This window comes from Polypterus senegalus, chromosome 10, assembly GCF_016835505.1.
Source record: "Polypterus senegalus isolate Bchr_013 chromosome 10, ASM1683550v1, whole genome shotgun sequence".
Lineage (NCBI taxonomy): Eukaryota > Metazoa > Chordata > Cladistia > Polypteriformes > Polypteridae > Polypterus > Polypterus senegalus.
The window spans coordinates 5,818,231-5,834,105 of NC_053163.1; the positions used below are offsets into that span (position 1 = coordinate 5,818,231).

The following is a 15,875-nucleotide window of genomic DNA, read 5'->3' on the forward strand; positions in this document are numbered from 1 at the left end:
TATATATATAGTGTGTGTTCAAAATGAGGGGTCAGCGCTGTCCCGCATTGACTGCCTATCACCGCACTCTTTTAAGTCCGCCCTACTTATGTACTCTTCCCTTCTTAGACAGACTAATCAATATTATCGCACAGCAGGTATGAAAAAAACAACATTCACTCTACAAATGCAAGGAAAGCAATAAATTGGATAAAATGGCATGAAATAAAAGTCTATTGACTCTCTCCTAATTCACAGCCAGGTGTCGCAGCTCGGAGAATCACAAACATCCCTCTGAAAGGATAGAGTGGTTAAGCGCATGCGCCTTACGAGTTGTTGAGCTCGCTGAGACGCGCGTCAGTAGGCCTGAAACGCTGTGCTAGCTGGGAAGCTGGAGGACTGAGGAGGCTGCTGTCGGTGGAGAGATGGTGAGGATCTGCGGTTTCCTAATCCTTAACAAAACGGAGCAGTTTGCTCAGTGAAAAACGCGTAATCATCGGGCAAGGGGGTTTAAGTTTTGGTACGCTGCCCTTTTGTCTCTGCGTTCTTCGAAGATAGTGCCGGCAGCTGGCGATATTGATTATTTGGTGCGGTTTGTGTTACCTAAAGACAAATGGATGTGTGTTGTTGTGGTAGAAATGTGAGCGAGGCGGGGGCATTTTTTTAGAAAGGGAATACTCGCTGGCATTTCGACTTTGTGTAGCTCGGGCGATAAAGAGGCGCACTCTGTGGACGCCGTTTTTGTGGTGCCCACGAGCCTTACCAAACGCTCAGCCAGAAAGGTAGCGCAAGCCGGCATTTGGCCAGACTTGGCCGCGAGTCCCCCAGGCTCGGTTAAAGCCGTCGCCTTATTAGGAGCCGTTCACGCGGCTGCCATGGAGACCGCTCCGGCGTCGAATTCCGGGTCCACGTTTTTTTTTTTTTTGTCCTTTTACAAACCTCAGTTTTACTTGGGAGGATTTTGCTTTTTCTCGTAATCGGAAATTTCTCCGTTCTAGTCCTACTTCAAGCTGTTCCGAGTTATAGGGCGCTTATTTTTTAATTTATATCTGCCCTTAAGTTTCAGCGTTCTTTAAACGGTTTTTTTTTAATCCTAAACGTTCAGTTAGAATGAGTAGCTTGGATTTAATTCGGGCCGTGAACAAATGACGCGTTTTATTTTATTAAAGGAGCATTTTTATTGAAGTTGAGGGTTACCAAGTTGCTGCCATTTTAAAACATAACATCTGTTAATCATCTTGGAGTATATTCATAATGGTTTAGTTTTTTCTGTGCAAAATGTAATAATTTTATATTGGGCGTTTAATATTTGCTGCTCATACGAGACTAAGATAACTATAAATAGCAACCAGCTTTCAGAGTTCAGGCTGGCGGATGAATGAAATGTTTTAAAGGTTTGAATTATTTATATTGTTTATGCTGTAAATGTTTTAATTGTAAACTTGTTTGTTCACATAGAACCTTGACATGATTGTTTTATGTTACGTTTACTTATTTGGCTGAAACTTTTCTTCAGGGTTACATGATTTTGATTTTTTTTTAACCAGTTTGTGCACAGGCAGGTGACATGACTTGCTCAGGGTCACACTGTGGTGTCAGTAGCAGGACATGAGCCAACAACCCCTCAGGGGTTCAAATCGTACACCTTAACCACCACACCACACTGCCAGCTCATCAGAAAAGGTTGAATTACAGGAATCATCCACCACATCCTATAGTAGATTAAGTTTATGTTGACTCGTATAGTTCTATGGCACAGGTACGTAACATCATGAAGCCACACTGCACTTTTCAATAAGAAAAAGACCAATCATGTCACAAGTAAATAATTCAGGTGCCGGGATCTTCATCTTAAAATAAATCCCTGGAGGCTGTTCTTTTATCATTGTTCTTATTTACCATCTCTTTATACTCAAGGGCTTGTTACAATAATCCATACCCCAAAAAAATGCATTAGTTTGGCTAAGAATCCAGCTTGTATTTACACCCATGGGTCTTGATGCCTTTATTAGCTTTGGTGAGGAAGTCCAATCTGATGTGTGCGAGGGTCACGTTACATGAACTAAACATGGCCTGAAGCATTTACAATATACATAGTAACACGGGAGAGGTGTAAACACTGATCCTCACAGATATGTTTTTTTTGTTTTAATTCTGTTCAAGTTCTTATCTTTTAGAAAGAGAACTTTGTTTCTAAATGTGGCAAGTCGCGGCATCACAGATCATTCAGCTCGTCTTCCGTGATTATTTTAACGTGTCACACGTTACACAAGTGGCGCAGTCACGCCAGATTCTTCAGGTAAGATTCAGTCCGACTGTCTAAAATCGGATTATATGTGGGAATCCCAACTGAACTGGAGTTCAGGACCTCGTGTGAATGCAGCCTGTAACTGTTTTCAGTAAGTCAGATACACCAGGTTTGTTCACACCGGTCAGATTTGTGGAAAACTTTGAGTCGGGTCAGAGCAGAGTGTGGCTGTGTAAATGTAGCCTAAGTATCTATCGCATGCTAGGAGACAAATGAGCAATATAAAGAAAGTGCAGTTAAACGACACTTGAAAGTTGGAGCAAGCTGTAAATAGGCAGCAAAAAAAAAAAACAGAAGTAGTAGAAAGATTAAAAAGTCCTGAGCTGGTGTCCGACGATTCCTCTAGTCTCACCTGAACATCAGTAAGCTTATGGGGAATCATTCTTCATAGCTTGGGGGAAACTAAAACTCCGCATCGGTTCTGTGTGTGTGTCCTGTGATGGACATGGTTGGTTTCTGGTGCCCTGGCTCACCATATCCCTGTGGTGGCAAAACAGATTTAGAAAAAATAATGGGGAAGTGAATAAAATTAAAAGGTCAAAACAATAGAAAAGTAGCACAAAGTGTTAAGGAGATGTTCTGGATACACCACACCATAGCTCTCTCTGTAATGTTTTGTAATGTTTGACTAGCCCATAATGACAAAGTGAAAATCTTTTTAGAAAGATTTGCACATTTATTAAAACTCAAAACTTGAAATCTGTCGTTTATGTAAGTATTTGGATCCTTGGCTGCAGCACTCCAGCTTGTGGTCTGGTGCTTCCTCCTTTGCAGTTATTCTCCTTTTTAGGCAGAATTTTGAGCACAATGTTTGGTGAAGACTGGGCACTGCTCATCACCTGCCTAATATCATCCCAGTGGTGAAGCATGGAGGGGGCAGCATCATGCTGAAGGGGTTCGGGCTTCTCACTGGCAGAGACAGGGGAGACTTTTCATAATTGAGGGAAAGATGAATGCAGCCGAATACAGAGAGGTCCTTGGAGAAAACCTGCTCCAGAGTGCATGCCTTACTGTGACGGTTAGCCTTTCACCACCACAATGACCTGAAGCATGCGATTAAGACAATATTGGGAGTGACATTGGGACGAGTCTCTGTCTGTCCTTGAGTGGCCCGGGTGTCATCTATGGAGAGGCCTGAAGATGAGTCTAATAGAGCTTGAGAGGATCTGCCAGCAAATTCAAATCTTATAGAGACTTGCACACAAAGACTCAAAGCTGGAATTGTTTCTTAAAGAGCTTCTACAAAGTACTGAATTAAAGCACTTTACATAAATGAATGAGAGATTTCAGTTTTTGATTTATTTATTTTTTTTAATAACTTCACAAACCTTTCTGGGTGAAAACCTTTTTTTTCACTTTGTCTTTATGGGATATTGAGTGTAGATTGACTGGAAAAAAATGACAAATTTGTCCAATTAAAAGCATGCAGAAAGTGAAGGGATCTAAAGTACTTTCTGAATCCTTTACACCTTTAAAGTAATCCGGCGGTATTTATGAAAGAAATGTTAATGTGGTCAAGCAGCTGTATGGCCTGAGGAATCAATTGTCCTCGAATCTTGTGGCGGGAGTGCCAGTGGTCCTTAACAGAGGAGGGAGAATCGCTGTCACTGTGCAGGATGGCAGCGGCTTTTAATAATCCAGGAAGGAGGCAGCATGTGTTCTGATTGCCTTGAAGATAAGGGGGTCTGTGTACTGCTGATGCTCTCGACTGACTTCATCATCCTCTCCAGTATGTTGTAGCAGAAATGAAGGCAACTGGGCTTTGCTCATGTGTGAGAGGAAGTAAGGCATTTGGGAGATTTCTTGACCATTAGTTCCTGAAGATTGTGGAACTGAGATGTGTTTCTACGTCAGCTGGGGCTCCGACTCCATTTCGTTTCATTTGGCCTCTTATTTGTCATTTCTTGTTCATGTTTAATATATTTTGCTCTTGCTGTCCAGTTTTTTTTTTTTTTCTGACCATTTTAAATAATCCTCACAAAGCAACCCTACGGGTGATTTAACAATATTAAGGAAACCCCCTCATCACATCAAGTCTGATTTCTGCCTTGTCATTAACTGGAAACACCCCTTCTAGAAATATGGCCATCTTCCAAATCAAGGAAAACTGTTAATTACACTTGCTCATTCCCCATTTTTCTGTCATTTGCAGTATTCATGTGCTTGTCTGCCTTGGGAATGTCCACACTAATACGCTTTCATTTAAAATGCAGACATTTGTCAACTTTTTTGTCTTTTGTCCACATTACCCCAGGGTTTTTAATCCCCTGACAAAGGATATTTCTGTAGACGCTCTCCAGATCCATGGATTTTTGAAAATGAAGGTACAGCATTTCAGTGTGGTTGGTGGCAAAGCCAAAGGTTTTTGAAAACACCGACCCCATCACACTTTGGTTTGTTCACACTTATTAGATGGCTCTGCTCATTGCAGCACCTCATTACTCGATTGTCACCCTTCATGAAAGAAAAACGTACAACACCGTGGGCTTTGAAGAGCGGCTGTTCACATCACTTGTGTTGCTCACCTGTATGCATCTAAATGGTGGTCTGTACAGTTTTAACGTAGCATACGCGCAAAAGGAAAATAATTTAACAGTCACAACAGCTTTTTGGTAAATCCTGTTGCCCTTCAATACATAGAGTTGTGTTCTCCACAGCCGAATTAGTAACAAGGCATTAAATGAAGTGAACGGGTGTAGAGTGGAGCCAGGCTCGCAAGCATAATGCAGCAAAGCACAGATGTAGGCACATCACATTTTTAAAATTTATTTTGTCTGTTGAGTTAGTTTTACAACTGTGATCAGCACATTAATGTGACTGAGGGGCCAAATTACAGCCGCCTCCTTTTTCTGCTCTGTGCTCACGCCGGTACTTTCGAGTGTGCGGACAGTCTGATTTTTCTTTATTTTTCACTTACACGGTCCTTTCATGGAGTTTTCCACCGATGTGTGCATGACCTTTCCTTACACCGGGCTTGGTTATATGCCTTTTTGGCCATTTCAGCGTCGACGCAAATACTTTGTTGTAAATGATGTGGAAACTCTAGTGTGGACATTGTCGCTTAAAAACAGTTTCTCAATGATAAAGTAGTAGTGTGGACATAGCCTTAGGGTTAAGGTTTTAACATAATCACATGCATCCCGATTTAAAGAGAAGTTAATTTTTTAATTCTAGAAATGTCATATGTATGTTTGACATCCTCATACCCAGACAGAGCCTTGGGTGTTTAGTGACATTTGTAGTGTCTGCTCATTTTAGTAACTGACTGTGCCTACTCCAGTATCCCATTATGTAATTTGTGTGTCGTAGCTGCTGGGCCTCCTGAGTCTTTATTTAGGGCTAACTGAAAAGTACTTAAGTCAACAAGCTGTTTCCCATGTAGTAGATTATATAACGATGAAAAGTCTGACGAGCAAACAGCAGTCCCCACCTCAACCCTTTAGGAGCAGCTGTGTGGACCCTTGATTTAGGAATTACATGTCCATTTTGTAAATCCTTTCCTTTAACCAATGAAATTCATTTTTATAATTTTATACTTATAATATCAATTTAGAGTCCCCTGTAAACCTGTGCTGCATATTATTTTGGATGTGAGAGAAAACTTAAGGACCTGGAGAAAACTGAATGCAAATGTAAAGAGAACACGTGGAGTGGAAGTGCAAACTCCGCATACTGTACAACATGTGAGGCTGGTATCCATATACAGTCTTTTGGGGCTCTATGGAAACGGTGATAACCTCTGCAGCACCTACGCGTATCTCAGCAATTAGTCAATGTGGTTTTTCTCCTCCTTTATCTAAACCTTTCAAAGTAACTAAAAGATCTTGTCTTCCTGTGGCCATCTGGATACAGAGGCTTTAAGTTGCCTTCTGTGCTCCATCATTGCCTATCTGCTTGTCTCCTTTCCCTTAGGATGTTTTCCTTATGATCCGGCGTCACAAGACGACCATTTTCACCGACGCGAAGGAGTCAACCACAGTGTATGAGCTGAAAAGGATTGTGGAGGGAATATTGAAGAGGCCCCCTGAAGAGCAAAGGCTGTACAAGGTAATACGTCCTCACTTCTGACTGCTAAGTTTGGTTAAAGGAACTGAACTGTCTCATATGGCGTCACTCTGTTGTCTCATATGGCGTCATAATTTTTTTTTTTTTTTAACATTAGGATGACCAATTGCTGGATGACAGCAAGACGCTGGGGGATTGTGGATTCACCAGTCAGACAGCTAGACCCCAGGCTCCTGCGACTGTGGGGCTAGCCTTCCGAATCAATGGTAAGTATGGTCAGTGCAGGAGTATCGTAGTGACTTATTTTGGGTTGTTTTTACATCTTAATACAATGATCTCAGCTGTTAGTAGTTAACTTAAAATTCTTTATGGTTATCATTTTTGTGACATCCTCATTTGTATAACAGTATAATCCTGAACACATAAATGTATTATTTTTTTTTATTTTCCATTGCTACTTGCATGTATGGAATTGTAGGTGCCGCCGATAAACGTCACTTGTATCTGATCTCAGAGTTGGATTCCACATGGTTTTGGGCGTTTACACCAGCTCTGGTTTCATATGTAGGTACTTCACATTGCACACTAACATACCCACGCTTGGTCAGACTACACGAGTTCAGTGTCCACATTAGGGTTGCATGGTATACTGGAACTGAAAAAATGCCAAAAAGCACACCCGCTTTTTAAAATGGGACAGTACCAGCATTTCTTTAAATTTGGTGCTGGAAGTAAATGGTAGATTTTATGAAACTCCTCTCACTCAGTTATTTATTTGTACAATCAGAACTCTTAAGGTGTTAAAATTAATATACATACTGTATTATGTCTAGGTCAAAGAGTAACAACTGCCAACCAACCCCCACCGCACCTGTGGGTCTTCAAACATACGTACTTATTAAGTGGGCCTGAGACCGCAAGGAGTGACAAACACTCACTCCTGTTAATTATTTGTGGAGTGTGGCGGGGCAGAGAGGTGCCTGTCTTTGTGGGCTGGGGGGAGTGAAGCAGCTGTGAGACAGATTTTATGGGGTAATGAATCAATTATTTACTTTGAAAATGTTTTGGTACCGAGGTTTGAAAGCTGGTCAACAGTTTAATGCCGCTCCAACACTAATCTGCAGTTTACCTAACCTACTTGTTTTTGAGAGTATGAAAGGAAACCACATTACCCAGAGAAACCATGTGCTGTCGGGGGACGGATGAACAAACTGCACACAAGCATCACGCAGACTGAGCAGCAGCTGGGCTAAATATTGCTCTGTGCTGCCCTACTTTAATTCGGTGGCACAATCATTTTGATTTTTTCACCCTGTATGCCTTTCAGTAAAGGAGTGTAATCTTTCAAATCATTAGGGGAACAATCACAGTATCTGTGCCGATTTAAAGAGGAGTGTTACCTGTGGAGAGAAGGGACAGGCATGTGGAGAGGTTGCTTCAAAAAATGTACACCACCTGTAGAGTTCAAGTGACATTCTCAAGCATGCGTGTCCCCTTAGGACTCTGGGATAGACTAACTGGAGCCCTGTTTTTAAGGCAGGATCCAACCCGGGCTGAACACAGTTGCATACGCATTCCTTGTTTGCACTCGTATGGGGTTAGTTTTTGAATTGGTAGCTAACCAAATTGGCTCATCTTTGTAGATGTTGGGGTAAAAACTCTACCCGAAGAAAAAATCCTCAAAGGCGTGGGGAGATCATGCACATTGTTCATAGACAGAGTAGATGTAGAAGTCAAACCTAGGATGCTGGATTTGTGAGGTGGCAGTGGTGTTAACTCTTATCACTGTGCCATTGTATTCAACTAGATAATACATGTTGTTCTTGGTACATTGTAGCACCTTGGATCTGTAAGGCCTCAGCTATAGCAGCTGTTCATCTGTGCTTCTCAGATTTTAAGTAATACATTTTAAAAATAGACAGTGAATATTGTTTGGGTTAGCTTCAGAAGTTGAATACAATAATGCTTTGTCTCAACAATGTGCAGTCGAGTGCCATACATCTTGCATTGTCGGTACTAGACAGGCAGCTTCAGGTTTGTGTCTAAAGTGCTGCATTTTTGTCTCTTCTGCAGTGTCCTTTGTGTTCTTTAGTACGTCAGGAGACCGCTTTCTAATACACAGGCAGTTCATGTATATGTGCATTACTAAAGGCCAAGTGGTTGGTGCAGTTTTAGTTTTACTGGGGGGCTTTGCCCTCTGCTTGCTTCACTTGCCAACCCCCAGGCCTGTGCTACGTGCCAGCCTCTTTGCGGTTCTGCCGCTTGTGTTTGGGGATGCAGACGTACAATTTAAATAGATTATTTTCATGGGAATTGTTAATTTGCATCAATGTGGCGTATAACTACCTGTGATTGAATTTCGTTACTTTCTCTATGTTAAATAGAATGACTTTTTGGAATGTTTAGCTCTGAGATTTAATTGTCTTAGCAAAAGCTATTCTTGCAGGAAACTGTTAACATTTTAATACGAAAGACATATCAAGATCTCCTTTGTTGTCTTAATGTTATCCCCTGAAGATGTACTGCATTGCCTTTTTTGGACACATCCTCCTTTCAACAGTAGACCGGACAGTGTAAACGGTTGTAGATATTCTTCTTGATATTGTAAGTGGATGTTTTCATCGTCTGCACCATCAACTCTTTCAGCAGAGTCTATTGATATCCAATTTGGTCGTCTGCTCGTCATTTTTGGCTTTAATTCATTTGACTTCATTGTTTCTCGGTGCTAGGATTGCCCGTGTACTCATTTTTGCTGTTGAGAACCCTTCATGATGATTTTTTTTTTTTTTTTAACATAATAAGTCTTTTTATTGGGAACTTAAAGTGAGGAAAACGTTAAAATTTATAAGAGCTGAGAGCGCAGGAACTGTCTGACAAAAGCATTCACACGAATGAGAGGTGAGAGGACCGTGTGTGTGACTGAATATGGTTGAGAGGAGGGCGGGACTTGGGAAAAAAAAATCTCTTCCGAAAAATTCTTGTCTCATCGCAGGATTTTTTTATATAATAGAGATTACTATTAAAGAAGAGAGGCTGTATGATTGTGGTAATAAACTCACTCAATGGATTGGCATCTTATATCCTGCATGAGCACCTGTTAGAAACCTCTATGTAAAAAGCATATTAGCTGTTGACTGTCTACAAATGGTAAAGTGATTTTTTTGCCCCAAACAAAGAAGAAAACTTATTTCTTCTCATAATTGCATATTTGTTTTATATAATATCTACATTCATGGCTAAATGTGTGAATGTATATACAGTCGATTCCTGTTAATCAGACCACATCGGGACGCGATCATTTTGGTCCTAATAACCGGCTGGTCCGATTACACAAACCTGTGCAACCAAGACGGGACGTGCTATAAGTAACATATTAAAATGTCATTATGACTTTTATTGTGCTGCACACGCGTATGGCGAACGTACAAACAAGAACTACGCACATGTACATGTACGGTTGCTTACAACTTTGTTTTTTGAAAAAGAAATCTACAAATTCTTCGAAACGATCTACACGACACTCGGCATGCGAAGCACCATAAAAAAGGTTACATTACCAAATTCCAGTCAACGTTTGAAGAACTTGTCTAGTGTGATCTGACACATTCTGTTGACGCACTGCACTTGAACAAAATCGCCACAAACATCTAATGGGGAGCCCAGGGATCCTCCCAATGTCGCTGACCCGCTTTATATGTGCTTTCTGCGGGCGACTTGTGGCCTCTCTTTCTGATTCTCTGTCACGTTCTTTGGTCCAATTAAATGGAATTTTAGTCCAAATAAGCGAACAATATTAGGCTTATGTAATATGATCTGTTTCGGTTCTTTAGGATTCAGTCCGAATAAGCGGCTGGTCTGATTTAACCGGTGGTCCAATTAACCAGAATCAACTGTATACCTTAGGGGTTTAAATATGAGGAAAGTATTGTGAAAAGGTAAATATCAAAATATTTTCAACAAATAGGTTTTGTTAAATACAGTGGGCCACTTCTGGATTCTGGATTGATGTCTGTTGGTCACGCTAATTGAAAGCAAATGAAGTTGGTGAGAGTGAAACATGGCACAGTTATTAGCTCTGTAAAGTGCCTGGTGATTTTAAGTGAGTAGATGTCGTTCCTCAGAGAATGAAGGTTGTATTTGTGCCCCAACTGCAGCACAGGAGAAATTCAATTTGGTTTCAGCAAGATTTGTGGAATGAATTGCAAGGAATCGTGAAAATTATTAGGGTGCAATATTTTATTGCTAAACTCCAAGCTTTATTAAGGGTTATTTGTGACGCAAATCAGGTTTTTTTTTTTGTGTGTTTTATTATTCTAATCTGTCATTAATAATTGCATTGGTTAGTATTTTAGAGGACAGAAGCATGAGGGATGTTTTCCACTGCTAATCCCATCTTGTTAAAGTAATGTTCATTGTTCTCACTACATTTACCAGTTCTTCTGTTGTTTTGTCCCCATCCAAGGGTTTGGCTCATGATTTCAGTGTTTTCTTCTCCCTGTGGAGAGTTGAACTGCTCACATATTCTTAAACTTGCTGACAAATTTGAGAGCAGCCCTTGTAGTTCAAGGTCAGAATTTTAGGTGAACCTTGTGTAAGCCGTACTTCAACAAAAAGTCAGAATCCCATTAATTGTTTCAGATACCAAACTTTCTTAAATGAAGTATGTTTTTTGATTTATGAGAATTATCCTAGTTTTCCAGATGTTTAACTAATAATTTAGAACTCCCTATCGTGATGAGTGGGCACTGACGGTAATGCCTACTCCTTTTTTGATCAGCCTGCTTCCCAAATCTGAGTAGAATTTCTGGATTTGTCCCCAGTATCCTGTTTTGTCCAGCCCTATATAGATTCTCCAAACTGAAAGTGTGATTGTTAATCCCATGTGTGTTGTTTTTATGGATTCACAGTTCTTGTAAATCATTCACAAATAAAGTACAACACACCTTTTCAGAGAACCTTCAAGCAAACACAAGGCTTCCTTGGGTTTGTACGTTGTGTCCCTGTGACTTGAGATAACAAAGGTCATTGTTCTGTTAAGTATGGTAATGACACTATGGTCCAAGCACCCATCTGGGGAGTCTTAAAGGCCTCACTGAAATCAAATGGACAGTTTATTGACATGGTGCAGTTACATCCATCATCGTCACAGGGTCCAAAGAATTGCCAAAGTTGTTGGATTTTTGGAGGCGAAAAGCTGTTTGTTCATGTTTCGCTTCTGGTATGGGAGGTAGAAGTAGTGACCGAATATAAATATCTGGAAACGTGCCTTGTCAATAATCTGAATTAGAATATTAATGAAAAACATCCGCTGTAAAAGTAGTTTTCATTTATCCACAGAATAGTCTGAACTTAAGGAGAAAAAAATGAGGACTTCATGCCCTTCTTTTAGTAACAATAGTCGTAGTATTGTTGTGTTTGAATTGTCTGAGCAGCGCCAAGATAAAAGTGAGTGTGTTGGTTTTAAGAAGAACTTAAGAACATGTTCATAATCAATAAAACAACCAATACCCCCAATCACACTGACTTAGCCCCCACCTCCCCCATTGTGTATATTGCCTTTGATTCTTGTAAGTCTAAGCATTATCCTCTGATGAAGGCCCCTGGCAGCGGCTGATAGCTCAAGAATAAAAACTACTTTATGATACGCAATTCATTTTCTCCCTTTGTGGATTTCCAGCTGCAAAAATAAAATAATAATATATGTGTTCACTTTCACTATTTCTGCAGTTGAGTTTGCATTGCCAGTTATTTTGTCACTTGGGCCTCTTTGTAAGGAGTACAGCTTGTTATCTGGAGAATCCACAGGTTAGCCAAGTCAACACTCTTGGTCGTGTAGTTGCCGGTTGTTACAAAATTGCGCTGTTTTTGGTTTGGAATTGTAACGGAGGTACGAGGCCAAATCTAATGGATGGCTTCATATGTCGCTGTGCTGTGTGCTTATTGGTCAGAATACTTTTTATAAGTTGGAAGCTGAGAGAATGCTTTTAAATAACCGAGCCCCACTCGCTCACCCGACTCTGTTTCTGTTGCAGATGATGCTTTTGAACAGCTGCGAATTGACCCCTTCTCCAGCCCACCTGAGCTACCCGACGTCATGAAGCCACAGGATTCTGGGAGCAGCGCCAATGAGCAGGCTGTGCAGTGAAAAGAAGAAAATGGGGGATTACCTTACAACCTTGCAGCTCTCCATAACATCTCGCCCTCTTCTTCCACCCACACCTACTAGACACAATCCCCCCCTCACCCCCCCACCCGTCCCCCAAATACTGGTATCCATATGAGCCACAGACCAGGATTTCTGGGCAAAAGGACATGGCTGGTTTCAGGGCAGATTACTCCTCGTGTCTTTTTGAAAAGAAAACATAGCATGCACTGTTGATTCGTTTGGTTTTTGATTGTGCCCAGCCAAGCCCACACAGCAGTATATATATATGTGTGTATATATATATATATATATATATCCCCCTTAAGAAGATAAGTGGGCGAGGATATTTTGCTAAATTAAATTATTGAGTGGAATAACCTGTCACCCTGGCCTTGAAGTGTCCTGACCGAGTGCGTTTCTCTCACCGAGTGTTGGTGGGGTTTCTTTTTCTTTTTTTTTTTATTTTTTGTATTACTGATATCAGATTTGCCACGTCTACAAGGGTCTGCTTTTTATAAAGGAGCTTGTTAGTTGTAAATCAAGGCAGCCTTGTCATTTTTCATCCCCCTGGAGGTCAATTGTGCGGCACTGGCAGGCGTTTGCCTCTCCTCCACCAACACAAACTTTTTTCGGGGACGATTTCTCTCTGATTTGTGTTGGTCTTTTCTTAACTGACAGCACCATCCGGCTGCAGCCCTGATTTGGAATATTAGTAAGCACGACTGCACTTGACCAGCAGGGGGCGCTCTGCCAGTCTCCCATAATAGTGAGGTTTATAAAAAGTTTAACAGTGGTCGTCACGTCTGAAGAAAAACGTAATGACGCGCTTCAAGAGCAGCACGTCTGCAAAGCGGTTGTTGTAAATTGTGTGTGTGTGTGAGAGTGTGTTTCATATAAAAACAGCATTCCCCACCTGCATACCTTTAAGAGGTGGCAGCGAGAGTTTGAGGGAACCTCCATGTTAGCTGGCGCCGTCTGACGAAGGCCAGGGTTCCTGTCTGTGTGGAGGAGTCGCTGCTGGTGACGTCGTGACCGTCTGTCCTTTGGCTTTGCCAATCTTGTGACCTCCTAGGATGCACAGGCAGTTAGCTGGGCATCATGACTTTTGGGGGTGGGGGGTTGAGGGTTGTATGTGCCAGTTCAGGGTACTAAAATGTCACCTCCCTTATTCCATCCCGGTCGTCTCCGTTTATCCTTATGAGGGAGTCCCATTTAATGGAAGACACAATGTGGTGGTGGTATTTTGAGGGGGGGTTGAGATTTCTTTTCCTTTTTTTTTTTGTAGACTTTATCTGGGAGGGCTGCAAGGGTGCCATTAGAAGAGTTTAGCTGTGTTTTATGGTGGGCCCAGGATCTGCAGTTACTTCATGTTGAGCCTACTTGCCATCTACTTGTACCCCCAACCACTAGGTCAACCCTGGAGGGGGTCGGGGGGGGAGGAGTTGTGTAACTTTGAACCCCGCAGCTGTGGGGTAAAGAGGGTGGGCTGTTGGGTAAGGAGACCTCCAGATGCTGCATGTCCTGCTGCTGTTTTGGTCAAGTTAGCTTGACCTCTGACCTTTCTTTTTTTTGGGTTTATGACCGTCTTGCGTCTCCACTCATTTTTTTTTTTGTTTTTTACAAGATGATCCCTGAGTTGTTCAAACAAACTTGTGTTTATTTAATTTGGGTGGGTGGGCAGCACAGCACTGACTGTTGCCCCCTCTTTTTTCTCGATATTTGGGATAATTAAAAGTTTTGGCCCACCTGTGCGCCCCACCCCCGCCAGTATAGGACGTTTTGTGTGAAATTACAGGTGAATAGGGGGTTTAAAAAAAAAATAATAATAATAATCTCCTTCACACCGCGCTTTTTGGTGTTTTGCTTTCTGAAATGCATTGCTTGAGATTTGAATCGGTTGCCCTTTTATTTTGGTATTTTTTTTCTTATCATGAGAATAAATTTAAAACAAGTAAAGGAACTTCTCAGTGCTTCGCCTTCCCTTTTTTGAAAACCTAATTAAACCCACCAGTCGTGTGAAAAAGTAAGTGTACCCCACCTTTTTTTTTTTCTTTTTTTTTTCTTCTTTGTAAAATATGAAGATGTGCTCCTCATTTAAAGGGCGTCTGTAGATAAAGGAGGCGTGCGCTCACCGGCCACTTTATTAGGTACTGTTGGACTGACAGAGATGGCAGACGCACAGACGCTTGTCCCTTTAAGGTGACCGGCCACCTTATTAGGTTCACCTGCTCACCTCTCTGTTAACACAAATATCTAATCAGCCACTCGTGCATTTCATCGTGTAGACCTTGACTGCCACCACCTCCTGAACTTCATACTTACTGGGCATCAGAATGGCAAAGAAAGGGGACTGAATGTGGCATGGTGGTGGGTGCCTGATGGCCTGCTCTGAGGATTTCACACACAACCATCTCAAGGGTTTACATCCCAAAATATCAGTGAGGGGCAGTTCTGTGAGCCTTGTTGGTGCCAGGGGTCCGAGGAGAATAGCCAAACTGGTGAGAGCTGACAGAAAGGTGACGGGAACTCGAGTAAGTACTGAGGTATACAGAAGAGCAGCTCTGAACAGCAGCAGGAGACCATACTGGGTGACACTCCTGTCAGCTAAGAACAGGCAACCGAGGCTACAAGTCACACGGCCCACCAAAATTGGAAAAACGTCACCTGCTCTGAGGAGTCTTGATTTCTGCTGCAACATTCGGATGGAAGGGTCAACAACATGAAAGTATCGATCCCTCCTGCCTTGGATCAACGGTTCAGACTCGTGGTGGTGTTGTAATGGTGTGAGGGATATTTTCTTGGCACACTTTGGGCCCTCCAGTACCAACTGAGCATCGAGATACGCAAGTGCTGGTGTTGACCATATCCATCCCTTTATGACTGCAGTGTCCCCATCTCCTCATGGCCACTTCCAGCAGGATAACGCATCGTGTCACAAACCTCAATTCATCTCCAACTGGTTTCCTGAAAATGAGTTCACTGGACTGCATGCACCTTTGGGATGTACTGGTCCGGGAGACTGGCATCACGGATGTGCAACCTGCAGCAACTGCATGACGTTCTCATGTCAATATGGACCACACTCCCTGAGGAAGGTTTCCAGCACCTTGTTGAGTCTGCGCCATGAAGAATTACAGCAGGGCTGAAGGTGGAAGGGGGTCCAACCAGGTACTAGCGGGGGTGTACCTAATAAAGTGGCCGGTGGGTGCAACTAGGAAGTAAAAAAAGACTGCAATAATTCAAAGAAAATGAACAGATATACCATTGCTGAGAACCCTCTTTGCTTTACTAACTGGTATTACCCCCTCAGGCTGGCGTGTCCTCTTAACTGTCTAGCTGTCCCTGACCTGGACTGATTCAGAAGGTTCATCTGACTGGTGTCTTGTGTGGACGGCCCTTTTCAAACCCCCGAAAACCAAATAGCATCAGATGCGGACT

At 42.1% G+C, this 15,875-nt stretch overlaps 1 protein-coding gene across 1 annotated transcript; it reads left to right on the top strand.

The window, feature by feature from the left end:
- Nucleotides 1-306: 306 nt before the first annotated feature.
- On the top strand, nucleotides 307-14,407 carry elob (elongin B). Its single transcript, XM_039765010.1, has 4 exons — nucleotides 307-407; nucleotides 6,200-6,334; nucleotides 6,450-6,558; nucleotides 12,325-14,407. Exons 1-4 carry the CDS (start codon nucleotides 405-407, stop codon nucleotides 12,435-12,437), a joined length of 360 nt encoding a protein of 119 aa, XP_039620944.1. The 5' UTR covers nucleotides 307-404; the 3' UTR covers nucleotides 12,438-14,407.
- The last annotated feature ends 1,468 nt before the right edge of the window (nucleotides 14,408-15,875 follow it).

Bases quoted from the DNA above. Each gene is read 5' to 3' on its own strand.
- elob (XM_039765010.1), top strand. The intron at 6,335-6,449 runs GTAATACGTCCT...TTTTAACATTAG, and splicing joins AAGAGCAAAGGCTGTACAAG to GATGACCAATTGCTGGATGA. The intron at 6,559-12,324 runs GTAAGTATGGTC...TTTCTGTTGCAG, and splicing joins GCTAGCCTTCCGAATCAATG to ATGATGCTTTTGAACAGCTG.